At 43.5% G+C, this 16,466-nt stretch overlaps 1 protein-coding gene across 1 annotated transcript; it reads left to right on the top strand.

The window, feature by feature from the left end:
• On the top strand, positions 1-15,736 carry LOC136460840 (WD repeat-containing protein GTS1). The gene is made up of 8 exons (XM_066460391.1): positions 1-96; positions 2,516-2,731; positions 4,016-4,111; positions 7,389-7,463; positions 10,474-10,584; positions 10,986-11,077; positions 12,128-12,212; positions 14,980-15,736. The coding sequence occupies exons 1-8, from the start codon at positions 1-3 to the stop codon at positions 15,340-15,342; spliced, it is 1,134 nt and encodes a 377-aa protein (XP_066316488.1). The 3' UTR covers positions 15,343-15,736.
• The last annotated feature ends 730 nt before the right edge of the window (positions 15,737-16,466 follow it).

Genomic DNA, 16,466 nt, shown 5'->3' with positions numbered 1-16,466 from the left:
ATGGACGTCAAGTCGGCGTTCCTTAACGGCGACTTGAAGGAGGAGGTCTACGTGCACCAGCCGCCGGGATTTGCGATCCCCGGCAAGGAGGGCAAGGTGCTCCGCCTGCGCAAGGCCCATCTATGGCGTGCGGCAGGCACCGGAGGGGCGTGGAATGCCAAGTTGGATTCCACGCTAAAGGGGATGGCTTCGAGCAAAGCCCGCACGAGGCGGCCATCTACCGACGGGGCAATGGAGGAAATGCCCTGCTGGTGGGTGTCTACGTCGACGACTTGGTGATCACCGGCACCAAGGGATGCGGATGGTGGCGGCATTCAAGGAAGAGATGAGGCCACCTTCCAGATGAGTGACCTGGGGCCTCTCTCCTTCTACCTGGGACATCGAGGTGGCACCAGGATGATTCCGGGATCACGCTTCGACAGACCGCCTACGCCAAGCGCGTCGTTGAGCTAGCTGGGCTTCACCGACTGCAACCCAGCTCTCACTCCGATGGAGGAGAGGCCTGAAGCTGAGCCGCGACAGCACGACGGAGGAGGTGGACGCTACACAGTACCGCGCCTTGTGGGGAGCCTTCGCTACCCTCGCCCACATACGGCCGACTTGGCATTCTCCGTCGGCTACGTTAGTCGGTTCATGCAGCGACCGACAGACGGAGCACCAGCAGGCTGTGAAGAGGATCATCCGCTACGGTTGCGGGGACTCTCGACCACGGCCTCTACTACCCGAGGTGTCCTGGGGCGGCACACTTCGTCGGGTACACAAGCGACAGCGACCACGCCGGCGACATCGACACCAGCAAGAGCACGAGCGGGATCCTCTTCTTCCTCAGGCAAGTGGCCTCGTTAGCTGGCAGTCGGTCAAGCAGCAGGTGGTGGCCCTGTCCAGCTGCGAGGCCTAGTACATACGGCCTCCACCGCTTCGACTCAGGCGCTCTGGCTCGCTCGACTGCTTGGTGATCTCCTCGGCAGAGACACTAGAGCGGTGGAGCTCAGGGTGGACAGCAAGTCCGCTCTGGCCCTGGCAAAGAACCCCGTGTTCCACGAACGCAGCAAGCACATCCGGGTGAGGTACCACTTCATCCGAGGCTGTTTGGAGGAAGGGAGCATCAAGGCGAACTACATCAACACCAAGGACCAGCTTGCGGACCTGCTCACCAAGCCCCTTGAGAGGATCAAGTTCCTTGAGCTCTGCTCCAGGACCGGGATGGTTCAACTCTCCCACAAGACGACGCACAAGACTTAGGGGGGAGAATGATGGATAAGTCATGTGTGGCTGGTCTTTGTGGGGCTGTTGTTGCTCACATGGTCCTTGTGGCTGTTTTTCTGTTTTTAGGACAACATCTTAGACTAGAGGACAGCATATTAGCATCTTAGACTAGCATCTTGGCATATGCTTGGCTGGCTAGCAGTCTATAAATATGTAACCCACAACCCCTCAGGTTGGTATGTGCATTTGTGTGAGCTTGTGTGAGAAATAGACAAGAAAATTGCCCCAACTCCTAGTGTCATCCTCTACTCGATGAAGTAAGAATTCTCCTACTACCAAGAGTGAGAATTCAGCGACTAACAAACTTCAGTATTTGCAAGAATAACACTGTACAATCAGCATATTGGAGATGAGTTAAACCTCCATCAGGCAGGTGTGGAAGCAGACCTGAGATAATTTGGCTTTCTCTGACCTTGATTAGGATTTCATATAGTGAATCTCCAACGAGGTTGAACATAAGAGGGGACAGGGGACCCCCTGTCTCAAACCCTTGTAGCTTCTAAAGAATTCACCCCCTTTCCCCATTTAAGTTATTGGGTGTTTGGTACTTTGATTTGAGGAATGGAGTAGTCCATCATCTTTTCACTCACTTTTTTGTTTGGCTTGTGAAATGGAATGGGTTGATCCATCATCACTTCATTCCTCAAACCACAAGCTAATAATTAGTGTAAGCATGAGGAGATGGGAAATGAAGTCACTCCACCAAATTTGAGGGACGGACTCATGATGCACCACCTCAAGGATGGGGTGATTCCTCAAACTAAACACCCTATTAATAGATATTCTGCCTCCTTCAACAGCCTTTACCATGCAGCCTATCCATCTTTGAGAAAAGTTTTTCCTTAGTAATTAGTAATACATATTTCAGGAAATTGCAAGTTTGCAACTAACTATGTCATACGCCTTCCCCAAAATCCAGTTTCAAAATGATACCCTTCCCTAAGTTCACATAGGACTTCATGCAGAATAAGAACTCCATCCAACATATGATGGCCAGGCATGAATGGTCTTTTATTAGCTCGAGTTATCTTTTCATCCACTTTGGTCAATCTGATAGTTAACGCTTTGGTTATAATCTTATACACCACATTCCGTAGACAAATTGGGATGTTGATGACCTATACGGTTATTGCTTGTAATCGTCCCACTCCTATTTTTATTCATGTTTTGTATTGTATATATAATTGATATTATCCGTGCTTTCTAGTACTGATGCTGATGCCCTTTTGCTTCTTCGTGGATATATCTGGTAACAAGCCAGGAGATCTCAACGCTTGCAGTTTCCTTGTCAACAAATGCACTAAAGTTTTATTCTCCGGAAACTGGACAGTATCTAGGGGAATGTAAAGGACACGAAGGAACAATCCATGAAATCTCCTTCTCAGCTCCATCGTCACCACAAGTAATCTGTTCTTGTTCTTCTGATGGAACTGTCAGAGCTTGGGATACAAGAAGCTTTAAGCAGGTTATTTTCTAATACTTTATGTTTGATGAATATTCTTGTCAGCATGTCAGTTTTCGTTGTATGTGTGTATGATTGCTTAATAAATAATAAGACTACCACATCTACATATTTGACAAACAAAATGAAAAAGATAATCATATATTCATATTACCCTACAGGCTAGAGGCGTAGAACATCTGAACACTGTGACCATGACCGTGTGTCCCTGAAATGGTTATGTATTGTTCATGCTAATGGAAATTAGTCAATATTTCTGTTATGTTCTCTTAAGGGCGTACCCAGTGCAGAGAGCTCCCGCTCTGTGCGGGGTCTGGGGAAGGGTGTCAGTGGCAAGCCTTACCCTCGCCTGTGCAATGCGAGGAGACCGCGACTCGAACCCGGGACCTTCCGCGACTCGAACCCGGGACCTTCCGGTCTCTTATGTTCGAAATTGTTCATGCTAATGGAAATTAGTCAATATTTCTGTTATGTACTCTTATGTTCGATTTTTTTTCATGTTCTTGTTAACATAATGGCTATATTCATGTTCACTTCATTTAGTCATTTGCTCATTTGTTCTACGTTTAGATTAATATATGCTGGCATGTGCACTTTATTGCTACTGCTTATGCATTCATATTGGAATACTGCCCTACTCCTGCTTAAAACAGTTAGTGCCATGACTATTTCTTCTGTTCGCTTTGTAAATTCTACTACTCAAACAAGTTCTGTTTTTGTTTTCATGCTTGATTTGGGTTGGCATTGATCCCAGTTGATGGAAAACCGAGTATATTTATCCGTAGTTTGTACCTACTTTTCTTTATACTGGGCAACTCGAAACTATCTTCCCGTTCAAAAGAAAGAGAAAAATTAGAGAAGTAAATGGAAGTTCAACTCAAAAATGTGATGTCATTTTTGGATTGCCTTTGTGACCATCATTACAATGAACTTATGCAGTTTGCTGAACTTAGATGACATAGTTTTGTTACAACTTTATGACAGTATCAATTCTTCATTTCAATATGAAAAATGTCATTGCTGTTGAATATGATTTACATTTTTTATCTAATTAGCTACTAATGTAATGATATAGCACTTCATTAGATGCTACATGTGTCCCTGTTGTCAAGAGTTTTACCACTTTGCATGCATTTCAGGATTTGATATGCCATTAATGATCAGTGTGCTGTATGGCAAGCTTTTTTAGTTTTTTGTTTCTCTTTTTTGTACCAGTAAGTATGTCTGTTTGTGTAAAGTTCTGTATGTTATAAATTCAACCGTTCACCATCTCTAAATGTTACCCAGATATCTTTGCTAAGAGGAGGCGCGTCACAAGAAATGTTTACCTTCTCTTTTGGTGGATCAAGTGGTAGCCTACTTGCTGCTGGCTCTAATGCCCAGGTAACCGAGTAGATTTGTAATATTAGGGAAGACATATTAGCTTAGGGTTTTCTTGTATTCATCATAGACCTGCATTGTTCATGTTTCTATAGATATGTGCACAAACTTTTCATTTGTATATCAAACCAGTACAACAAAGATGGGTGGGCCTGCAGTCGTAATCTCTCTTCACTTGTGGCTTGGAGGTCGTGGGTTTGAACCAGCCTCCCTGTAGAATTATGTAAGGGTAAGGATGTCTAGAAATTCCATTCCCTAGACCCCACCTTGTGTAGTTGTGTGGGAGCTTTCAGCACTGCGTGCTTCCTATTAAACCAGTTCAATTACTTCCGACATTGAGGGTAACCAAGATGTGATATTTTGTCAAACATTAAACATAAATTTCATGTTCAATTACTGTCAACATTGAGTTTCGAGAAAAAAAAATACTGTCAATATTGAGGATAACCAAGATGTGATTTTTTTTTTATCAAATGTTAAATAAAAAGAACTGAAAAGGAAAGGTAAAGACAAATGTTAATATGTTATAGTACGGACCACATATCTCCGTTTGTTCTATTTTTCTTTTGGCACACTTTTCAATTTGGACCTGCAAATTCTAAAGTTTGATGCAACATCCAGGCGACTACATCTAGGAAGCTTTTGGTTTGACATTTTTGTGTTGCTTTTGTACAAACCACCAAGAAGGTGCATGTGCACCATGTGGTTCTTATGCACTAGATATTTAGTTGATCCTAGCTGTACATATTTCTTGAATAAAAATTGGAAATGTATTGGTGTTTTATAGCATAGGAATATCATGCATAATAGATTGGTAGATTAAACTAAAGGGTGGTGGGAGCAACAGCAAGGAGGGCACAGATGGACGAAGTGTCGGAAGATGCAATAGGTAGAGCGGGGCCCTGACCATCTGTGAAGGACCAAGAGAATCAAATTCCACAGAACAATTATTGTCAGTGGTGAACCGACGAATGGTCAGGTGGCAATAGCTCTGGCGGACAAATGGGATGAAGGAAAATGGGAATGTGGCGGACAAAACAAGGAGATGTTACTGGTGTATGGCGTCATATGGGAAGAGGCACGAAGTAGGTGGAAGCCAGAAGAGTGACGGTCGCCGAGCCGCTGGCAGAGCGATGCCAAGGGTAAGCCCGGGCGAGTCCAGCAACTCTTGCTGCTCGAGTGGGCCATGTTGCTGCTGCGGACCACCTAGTGAAGGGTGCACTAGGCATCTTGGATCGGGCCACATCTGGATAGTCCTAGTCGAGGATTGTAGAAGGATGGCCACTGAGCTAGCCCAGAGTTGGACGAGTAGTTGCCATGGCGCTGCCGGTGGCCAACGTCCGGTTGGTAACGAGCTCTCCTGGTTGGAACCCTGCTAGCCAGCAGGTGGCTCACCAGTGGGCACCCCATTTGCTGTAGAGGAGCCCCTTGGAGTTGGTGGCGATGAGGGCAGCTCGAAGGGCACCTCAATGAACGTGGGGAAGGGCTATTGCTGTTTGAGAATGGTGGAATGTACTGGAAGCACTTGAACAAAGCCACAAAGGACATTCAAGATGAGGGTACGGTCAAGAACAACTTCACCGAGATCGGCGAATGCATCGGCCATGCCCTTCATCTTTTGGTAGTAGTCGGAGATGGATAGGTTGCCTTGCACAAGATTGTGAAATTTAGCGACGAGGTGAAGGGCACGAGTCTCGTGATTACCTAGGAACTGCCACTCGATGTAAACCGATGTGTTGCATGCCATGGTGCCACTGTTGTGCATGATCTCCCTGAGCTAAGGGGAGACCATGCTGCACATCCACAAAAGGACAACACAGTTCATGGGATGCTATGAGGGGACGCAGGGGGAATACGGTATCATGCAGTACATTTTCAGTGAGGGAGAAGAGGCCGCAAGTGAGGAGCATGAGGTCGCACCACTTGTAGTGCGTCGAGAGGATATTGAGAACAAAGGCACGAGGGCCCAAATGTCTTGAATTCTCACAGCCTGGGCATGTAGGTTGGTGATGACTGCGGACTCGTATTGCTCGGTGTCATCGTGGATGGAGGCGCCGTCGTTGTCGAACACGTCGTCATACTAGCCGACAGAGTCACATTTGCAGGCTACAGTGGCCTCACGTTCGAGTGCAGTCACCAACTTGCATTGCACTCCAACCAAGTGATGGCGTGGCACGGGCTGCAACATTGGCAATGATCGTGTGGGTTTCGCAATTGCGACCAACTGCTGCGTCGTGTTCGTGGGCAGCAGTTGCCTCAGTGTTGTCGTTGGGTTGGCGTCGGTGATGATGGCATGACTGGCCATGGCAGCCAGGGCAAGTGCGTTGGGGTCTAGGGGTTGTGGTGCGGAAGCAGTTGCTCACAGGAGATGAACTCTCGTGATACCATGATAACATAGGAACTTCACATGTAATAGATTGATAAATTAAACCGATCAAGGGTTACAAACACCTACTAGCCTACACAAGCTAAACCAATCTCCCATGATTTATGGAATCAATATCAGAGAGGTCAACCAAGATCGGATATAGCTGGTTTTCTGCGAAATCTATTTCCCTAGAGCGTATGATGTCGATGGCCCGAGGTAGAGCACTCAATGGGCTAGGGTGGCCCCCATTTCGCTTTACCAAGTACCAACCCCAGGGAAACTCCGAATACAGGCTGTCATCCACTCATCCTTAGTACAGACAGACTGATTGGGTGCTAAGATCCAAAGTTGAGAGGGAAACAGCCCAGATCGTACGCTAAGGTCCCTAAGCAGAGGGAGGGAAGGGAGGGGAGGGAGGGAGGGAGGGAGACTTGGATGACCAAACAGGGATATCCATATCATTAGTTTTCCTGAAGAGTTAATCACATGTCACCGATAGTTTCCGTCATGATCCCTATGTATAGACACTCGCAATTAGTTTCTCTATTTTATCCCACTAGGCTTTAAGTTATATGTAGTTTGTCCTGAATTCTCTACATGTATGGTGCAAGTTAGGCGTTTGGATTCTCTTACCAAGGAAGGCATTTTTGCTGTGGGAATCCCATACTCCCAATGTTGCTAACCTTATATTATCCAAAAGTTATTATTCATCGTCGTAGTATATAACTTAAAGTCATTTGCTTCTGGTATCTTCAGCTTATAAACATTTCCAAGCTATCACACATGGTAGCTAGAATTATGCACTTTAGTTGGTCTGCGATCTGCATCTTTTGGCATGGAGGTGTTGTAATTTGGTTGATATGTTTTTTTAACTTTTAATTAATATTGGATCTCCTAATCACTTCATTATAGGTTTTATTCTGGGATTGGAGAAGTTCAAAACAAATTGCATGCTTAGAGGAATCCCACATGGATGATGTGACACAAGTACGTATTATTCTTGTTGATCCAAGTTTATTTGCATTTTTTCATTGATCAATTTGAAAAGAAATTCTCTCAAACCAAAGAATTGTATCATAGTATTTGTACTTGTATTAAATAATGCGATTCCCTCAGTATTTTTTATTCATACTAAGAACTGTTAGTATTATGACACTAATAATTAATGTGAAGCTGGATACAAACGATTATTTGTAGAGCATGACACATGCTGAACAAAAGCTCTGCTTCAGACTAATCAATTTATATGAAGGTTTAGCAGATGATATTCGCACCAACATTAACTTATCTTTTTTTAGGAAAAAAAATTCATGTGTCCTTGCAGTGTTGTTATTTTATTTTTCTTTTTTAGAAACAGTTATTATCCTAAGAATTGAACAACTTATACGTTCTTGTAACATGCTGAAGGGTCGAGATGGCGACTAGAGGGGGGTGAATAGTCTTTTCTAAAACTTAATCGCGTCGGCTAACCGATACAAATGCGGAATTAAAACTATCGGTCTAGCCAAGACTATACCCCACTATATATGTTCACTAGCACCTTGCAAAGATAACAATTATGCAACAAAGGTGCCGGGCTAGTTAGAGCTCTCCTAAACAATTATAGGAGCAAGGTTACACAAACCTATGCCACTAGTATTTTAAGCAACAAGGGAGCTCCTACACATGCTAGTAAGCAAAAGCACAAAGCTAACTAAGCTCACTAGCAATGCTCAATAACAAGACAACCAATGCCTAATTAGAGAGCGCAAATACTTAGCTACACAAACTAAGCAATGTGACTAACAAGGTTACTAAAACCAAATTAGCCACGCAAGGGAGCTACTTCTATGCTACACAAGCAAGAAGGTAATTAGCAAGCTACACAAGCTATCTAATTACAAGAGCAACTACACAAGCTTAATATGTATAAAAGTAATTGCAAGCTTGTGTAATGGGGATGCAAACCAACGGGAAGAACAAGGTTGACACGATGATTTTTCTCCCGAGGTTCACGTGTTTGCCAACACGCTAGTCCCCGTTGTGTCGACCGCTCACTTGGTGGTTCGGCGGCTAATTAGCATCACCCGCTAAGCCCGCACGTCGGGCGCCGCAAGAACCTACCCCTTGAGTGAGGGTAGCTCAATGACACGCTTTACTAGAGTTGCTCTTCGCGGCTCCCGCGGGGCGAGCACAAGTACCCCTCACAAGCTCTTCTCCGGAGCCCCGCACAAGCTTCTTGCGGGCTTCGACGGAGACCACCACCAAGCCGTCTAGGAGGTGGCAACCTCCAAGAGTAACAAGCACCACCGGCTTGCAACTCGATCACCTAGTGCCACTCGATGCAACCTCACGATGCAATCGCACTAGAATCGTTCACTCACACAATCGGATGATCGCTATCAAGTATGTGTGAGATGGAGGGCTCCTAAGCACTCTCAAGCATGGACACAAAGTCCCCCAAGGTGCTCCGCACCAGCCATGGCCGAAGGCCACTTCTATTTATTGCCCCAAGGGCTAAACTAGCCGTTACCCCTTCACTGGGCAACGGTCGGGCTGACCGGACGCTCCGGTCGTGTTGACCGGACGCTGGACCTCAGCGTCTGGTCGCCCGCAGACGGCCACGTGTCTTGGTTCCAACGGTCACTTGACTTGACCGGACGCAGCAGCTTTCAACTGACCGGACGCTGGACCCTCAGCGTCCGGTCGTTTCCAGTAAGCTCCCGAGCATGACCGGACGCGTCCGGTCGAACGCGATCGGACGCAGCACCAGCGTCCGGTCACTCTCCAACTACTGCTACACTCCACGTCAGCGCGACCGGATGCAGGCAGACAGCGTCCGGTGCTTTTGGATCCAGCGTCCGGTCACTTGACCGACGCTGGCATCTCCTTCATTCTCTTCACCCTTGCTCAAGTGTGCTAACCACAAGAATTTGCATCCGGCGCAATAGAAAGTAGGCATTCCATTTTCCCGAAAGCGCCGAATCCCGCCGAGCAAGCTCGGCGGGAGGGAGAGAGGGACCCAAAACCCATCTCACCCCTGCAAACACCACCTCCTTTGTAAATGTGCCAACACCATCAAGTGTACACCACCATGTGTATGTGTGTTAGCTTTTCACAATCATTTCCCAAAGGATGTTAGCCACTCAACTTGCCACGCCACTCGATCCTAGCGACGATGCAAAGTTAGATCACTCGAGTGGCACTAGATGACCGATATGCAAACAAGTTTGCCCCTCTTGATAGTACGGCCATCTATCCTAAACCTGGTCATAAACTTCTCTACACACCTATGACTGGTGAAATGAAATACCCTAGGTTATACCTTTGCCTTGCGCATTCCATTTCATCTCCTCCAACGTCGATGCAACACATGCACCAACACGATCAACAATGATATGATCCACTTCATATCATCACGTGATCATATTGGTTCATCGATCTTGACTTCACTTACTCTTCACCGTTGCCATCGTCCATCGGCGCCAAGTCTTGCTCAAGCTTCACCGCCACGCGGTCCATCACTCCAAAGCCTTCTACTTGCCCTTCACGCTTGCAACCGGTCCATCAAGCCAAGTCTTGTCTTGATCTTCTCCACCTTGATCACATGACTCAATGTCATGTCTCATGTGCAATAAGCTCCTTCATCATCACATGTGTGAGCTTTGCAACATCTCCAAGCCATTTTCACCTCCATGGCATATGTTGCTCATACACATGTACCTGTGGACTAATCACCTGTGTATCTCACATAAACACAATTAGTCCACCTAAGTTGTCACTCAATTACCAAAACCAAACAAGAACCTTTCACATGCACAGTGTATTTAAAGAGAACAAGATTGTGTCAGTTCTTTAAAGACAATCACACAATCTGCTTTTGCCCCTTAAGCACTATACACTTCATCAATATGCTATTTTTACGTTACATCTACTTTTGCATTGACTCAATTTATACCAGGCGCATGGCTCTTGCAACTTCTAGTGTGGATGATTTATTTTTATTTTCGTTCGACAGGTCAAATTCGCACCACATCAACAAAGTAAACTCATTTCTGCGGCAGTTGATGGATTAATATGTGTTTTTGACACTGATGGTGATATTGACGAGGACAATCATCTGCTATCTGTATGCTTATACTCATAGTTGTATCTTAAATACTTTGTCATCTTTAACTTGTCAAAAAAATTAAGTGTTCAATCTTCTATACTTGTTATAGTTAGTAGTGACCTATTCCAAAGAGCTTTGAGCAATATTCCTTGTGGTCCTCTATATCAATGTTATCATGCTGTTGAATCTTTATAGTGGTCCTGTGATCATTAAAAACTAATTCATTAAACAACTGATACAGCTTTTTGTAGCTGGTGCTCTTTCTAGCTTGTTGTTGGCAAGTAAACTTGTGCTAAATACTAATTCAGATGTTATACAAGATTGTGCTTTTAGGTTATCTTTACTTGTTGTGACATTTTTTCTCTCCATAATTTGTATCAATTTCTGGTGTTTGCTCTCTGATAATTGATCTCCCATAGGTTATGAATGCGGAAACATCTGTTGCCAAAGTGGGGTTTTTTGGGAATACATATCAGAAGCTTTGGTGTTTAACCCATATTGAGACATTAAGGTAGCTTCTTTGTGCATTGTTAGATTTTTATTTTATTACCCCATTTGGAGAGCTCCAGCTCTCAGCACCACGTCAGATTTGGAATCTGTAACTTAAAATAAAGTGTCCTCGATAACTTGAATTTGGGTGCTTGTTTCTTCTTAATGAAAACCCATTTTCCTAGTTCCTCCTAGTTTGGATCTCGTTTTTGCAAACTGAGCTGTAGCCTGGTGGTAAGAGTGCCTGGTATGCCCTCACCAATGTGGCCTTTGAACCCTGGTGCCACACCTTTCTTATTAACAAGCGGCCGGCGGCATGCGCCCCCCCCCCCCCCCCCCCCCCCCCCCCCCCCCCCCCCCCCCACACACACACACACACACACACACACAAAAAAAAAGACTACCACAAAACACTGCCCCAGGTAGCTCCACGAACTCTTGGTGCCTGTGATTACCCAGGTAGAGCTGTGCCGAATAGGCCCTTAATCATACACTTGGTAAAGACATTTGTTTGAGCTTTCTACTCATTGCCTTGATAGTCATGAGTTCATGACTCATGAGGCATCCCTTTTTTCCTACAGTCTGATTGGTTGCCTGTTTAGGCTTAGTCTGCACTAGACCTTATGCATCACAACCTAAGCCAGCATAAATGTATGCAGTGCCTTCGTGTTTGGTTGTCCTGCATAGGAAAGCCGCTTCTGGTAAAATTGTGTTTGTTTATTTACATTTTATTGCATATAGTCACCTTCTATGTTCTACTAATGGTCTCATGTTTCTAGTAAATGTACAGAATGTGTAAATAATTTATTTTTGTATGCCCATCGGCTTATGCAAATCTGCATTGTCTAATACGGAAAAAATTTAGCATACTAGTTAATGCATTGGTCTGCTTTGAGCACTGTGCAAGCCTGCACAAGAGCCTCTGCAGGCAACCAAACATGGGTAAACTGCACTGCACAAGCCTGAATACATGCTAATGCAGGCAACCAATCAAACCCTAAAAAATTCAAATAATCCAAGTATGAGAGCTTGAACATTGGACAATTACATTGTTTTCCTTACATTCTTGCAGTGTCTGGGACTGGAATGACGGGGCTAGAGAATTGAATATAGAAGATGCTCGTTCCTTGGCCACTGATAGGTGGAACCTTGATCATGTGAGTATTCATTAGGATCAGTAATGCATGTATTTGTTTTTGTACATTTATGATATTCGGCCTCGCATGGAGCTTTGATGTATGCTGATGGACAGTTTCATATATATTACTCTGCCAAAATCTAGGGACTTTTGAGTTTGTCTTAAGTCAATATTTTAGGTTTGACTAAATTTATGAAGGGTTTTAACATCTACCACATCAAAAGAGTAAAATATGAAAATATTTCATAATGGACCTAATGGTGCTCGTTTGAGATCGTAAATATTATTGTTCTTTTCTATAAGCTTGGTCAAACTTAGGATAATTTGACTTATGACAAACTCAAAAGTCCTTACTTTTTGGGACAGATGGAGTATTATAAAGCATTTCTGGTAATTAAATAAATATTAGTTTATTTAGAGATAAGGCCCCCTGCTTTATTTCAATGTGAAACAAAGCCAACAGAATAGCATATTTGAACGCGCACCCACCACACCACTCGAGTTCAGGTTATATTATATAAACTAAGTACCAGCAAGACTAATGCTCCCATCACCCTATCCTGCTCAGAATTCCTCAGATCTACACAGGAAAGGGATGCCACTCAGCTTGATACATTTGTCATGTCTGAACATCTTCCTAGCTCTGATCACCTTGACGTTGATTGCCATCCAATCCTGATTGGTGCTTTCATCAACTTGTCCAACATTCTTATGATATCCATTATCCACCCTTGGTAGGTCTTCCTGTCTGTACAGAATTCCACATCTTATCATCATCTTCACCTCAGCTCTTAGCACCCTCTTCACATCCAATCAGCATTCTCCCTGAAAACAAAGAGTATTTCGAGTTTTCTATAAGCTCCATAAAATATCTGCATAACAGACATTTCTCGTAGCATGTTTCTTATTAGATTTCTACTATTTGGCAACTGGCTCAAAATCAGAGCCGATCTGTACATCTAGAATCTGTGAAATTATATTCCAAACATCAACTGCAACACAACAGTTGAAGAACAACTGTTGTACAGTTTCCTCTACACAACAAAAGAACCAAGTCTTAGCTGGAATGCTGGACTATACACGAGTAATACCTCTGAAGTTCACTGCTGCATTCAAGGACTGAATAGAATAAGTATCCTTGGATGAAGTTCGATATAACTGAATCACACTCATTGGTAAAACTGATCGACTCAGCATTTCCATCAATTCTTAAGGTAAATTTCAAATTGACATGCAATATTAACGCCTTTCTCATTGACAATATTATAAAGCTGCTAGAACTGAATGGCTAGGCTTGATGAGCCAAATATACAGTCCTCCAAGGATATGATTTTTGCCCCATCTCCAACTTCCCATCTTTTATGTAAACCTCATTCTAGCAGCATTAGCTGCTCAGAGCACTCCTTGCCAGAATTAAATAATTACTTCCCATGCTACTTTTGCTCTTGACTCTTGTGGTTCAAGGTACGCAATGAAAAAGGCATTCAAACTTAGTGGTTACTTTGTTGAGAAAATTCCTTATACAGCACTGGAATTTATCGGCTTCCCTCCATGGCCTTGGAAAATATTTCTTCGCTATTTGACATTAGATTCATTATTTGTGCCTCATTTGGCCCTACGGTGAGCTCCATCCATATGTTTTCTTAAACTGAGATCAGATTATTCACAGAAGGAAGAAAATGCCCTTGATACATTCAGCTGCCCCTTAGGACTGAACAGCCAGGGTCGCATGCATGGCCCTCTCTATCTCTCCTTGTCATCTCTCCCAAATCCTAACATGCGGCAGTGATGGAGACAGAAGAATCTGGTGGGGCTGGAGCTCTTCTGGGCCCCCACGCAGAGCCCGTGTGACTCAGGTTTGCGGCACATGGAGTTCTTACCCGGATCATCCCCATTAACCAATGATTATGGGCAGCTGGATTTGGGTAATTTTGGGGAGGGTATAGAGTGGGCATCAGCTACTTGGATTTGAGTGTGGAGAAGCGCGGGTGTGCCCACACCCTCCCCAATGACTGGTCTACTGCTGAGGCTAACACTAGTAGACAATAGCTATTACCTTTCTTTTTTTTAAAAAAAATACGTGGCTGACACTAGTACCACAATACATTTCATCGTATTCTTTTTACCCCACTTTACATGCTACTACATCATAAATGTCACTTACATTAACAATCCATCAAAATAATATATGGTCTTAAAATGCTCAAAAGCCTGGTGTGGTGCTTCCTAGGATATATGGTGCCTAAAAACTCATGATGGGCAAAAGGGTCATTTCATCAATGATTTAACACTTTCAACAGCAAGAACTAACAGTGGGCTAAATAATGAACCCAGTGTCAAATAGATAAAGAATCTATTTTTTTCAAGGCCAAGGAGGGAAGACAGTGAATTTTGGAGACCAAATAAGGAATTTTCTCTACCGTGTTTGATTCTTGAGAGATGAGTCTTGTTGTACTTCTCTAGTAATGGTTATCCAGCTTTAGATATCTGTTCCTGGGATGACACTTGTCCAGTGAAACTATCTTGGTTGTCTTATTCATGCAGATTCAATTCTTGTTTCTGTTTATTTTCATATAATCCATCAAACTACTGTTTTATTTCGCTTGGGTTGCCTCGAGCCCTTTTTCCAAGGGCATAGTTAGCACTGAGGAAAATCATATCATTTGTATGTTTACTTTTGAACGTATCAAGGATATTATTATTTTTTGCACCTTCTATTGTTTCTTTTATATTTGGTATTTTTTCCATTTTCTCAATTTCTACTACTCTTTCTTTTCATATGGCAGGTTGACTATTTCGTTGACTGTCACTATTCTATGCCTGATGACCGGCTATGGTTGATTGGCGGCACAGCTGCAGGGACGTTAGGTTACTTCCCTCTAAGAAATGATCATGCAGGAGCAATTGGTCCAGCCGAAGCAATCCTTGAAGGAGGCCATACAGGAGTTGTTAGGTCCGTGTACCCCTCTGCAGGAATCCATGAGAGCCTTGGGCAAAACAGGGGCATCTTTGGATGGACAGGAGGTGAAGATGGTCGTTTGTGCTGCTGGCGCTCTGACGAAATTGCAGAGATAAACAAATCTTGGATCTCTAGTTCACTAGTGTGGAAGCAGCAAAAGAAAACCAAGAATCGGCATCAGCCCTACTAGCTGCTATGGATATCGTTTGTAACGTTTGGCACTGACAAGGGAAAGCCCTGTATGTGCTGTGAGCATGTTTTATCTTCTCTTTGAATTCTAGGCCGTGATGAAACATACATGAGTATCCCCTCCCCCGGAGCTATTGTGGGTGCAGTTTTGACGTTGCTTATTGTTTGAGAATCCTACCCTAGTTCAGCAACTGATTATCAATCTAGCAAAGATCATGAAAAGTTGGGTATTGAAGTTTTAGTACTCGGAACTTTTAGCAACCCTGAATTGAGTAGACGATGACGTGTCCATTTGGACCAGCTCAGCAAGACATTGTCCGCATAGTATAGCATAAATGGAGTAGCTTATAGTGCATTTGATTCTTGGATTTATTCCTGGCTAGGCAAGAGTTTAACTATGGCCCTAGCTAGGTAAAGGTCCATATTACTCACTCCAAGTTTGGCCTATGTCCAAATAATCCCTCAGACTAACATTTGGTTCAATTTACTCCATCCAATTATTTAAGTTGGTCCAATCAACACCTTAAAGAGATTTTTCTTTTTTGTTTCTCTATGTACAAATTATATTTTAGTTTTAAATTTTGTGAGGTGATAGAGGATATTGTATTTTGTGTTAGAAAAATGCACTATGAATTTATCATCATTATGTTTTATACGATATTGTATCTCTAGTGTTAATTTATTATTAAATTTCCTAAGCTATCAAAATAGTGGCAAAAAGTTAAGATATATTTTTCTAACATAACTTATGGTGTTCTCTATCATGTCACAAAAGTTGATATTAAGACTCAACTAATACGTTGAATTTTTTTTAACAAATTATGTTAAGGGGCAAACTAGACCAACTGAAATAGCTAGAGGGAGTAAATTGAATCAAATGTAAGTTTAGAAGGTAATATGGACCTATGCCAAACTTGAGGGGAGTAATTTGGACTTTTTCCCCCTAGCTACCAAGGGCTTGGTGTTTGGTTGCATGTCAAGCTCAGCTGGGTCGAACAAAACGCCCCGAGCAAAACGTAGGTTTAGATGAAAAGAAGCCGCCAAGCCTGGAAAAGAGAAGAGGAGGTGAAATTGCCGATACTCAACTACCACCTCTAACTTCAATTATAGATCGCTTTGGCTTTT

Source organism: Miscanthus floridulus, chromosome 6 (assembly GCF_019320115.1).
Source record: "Miscanthus floridulus cultivar M001 chromosome 6, ASM1932011v1, whole genome shotgun sequence".
NCBI classification, from domain to species: domain Eukaryota; kingdom Viridiplantae; phylum Streptophyta; class Magnoliopsida; order Poales; family Poaceae; genus Miscanthus; species Miscanthus floridulus.
This window is presented reverse-complemented; position numbering and strand designations above follow the sequence as displayed.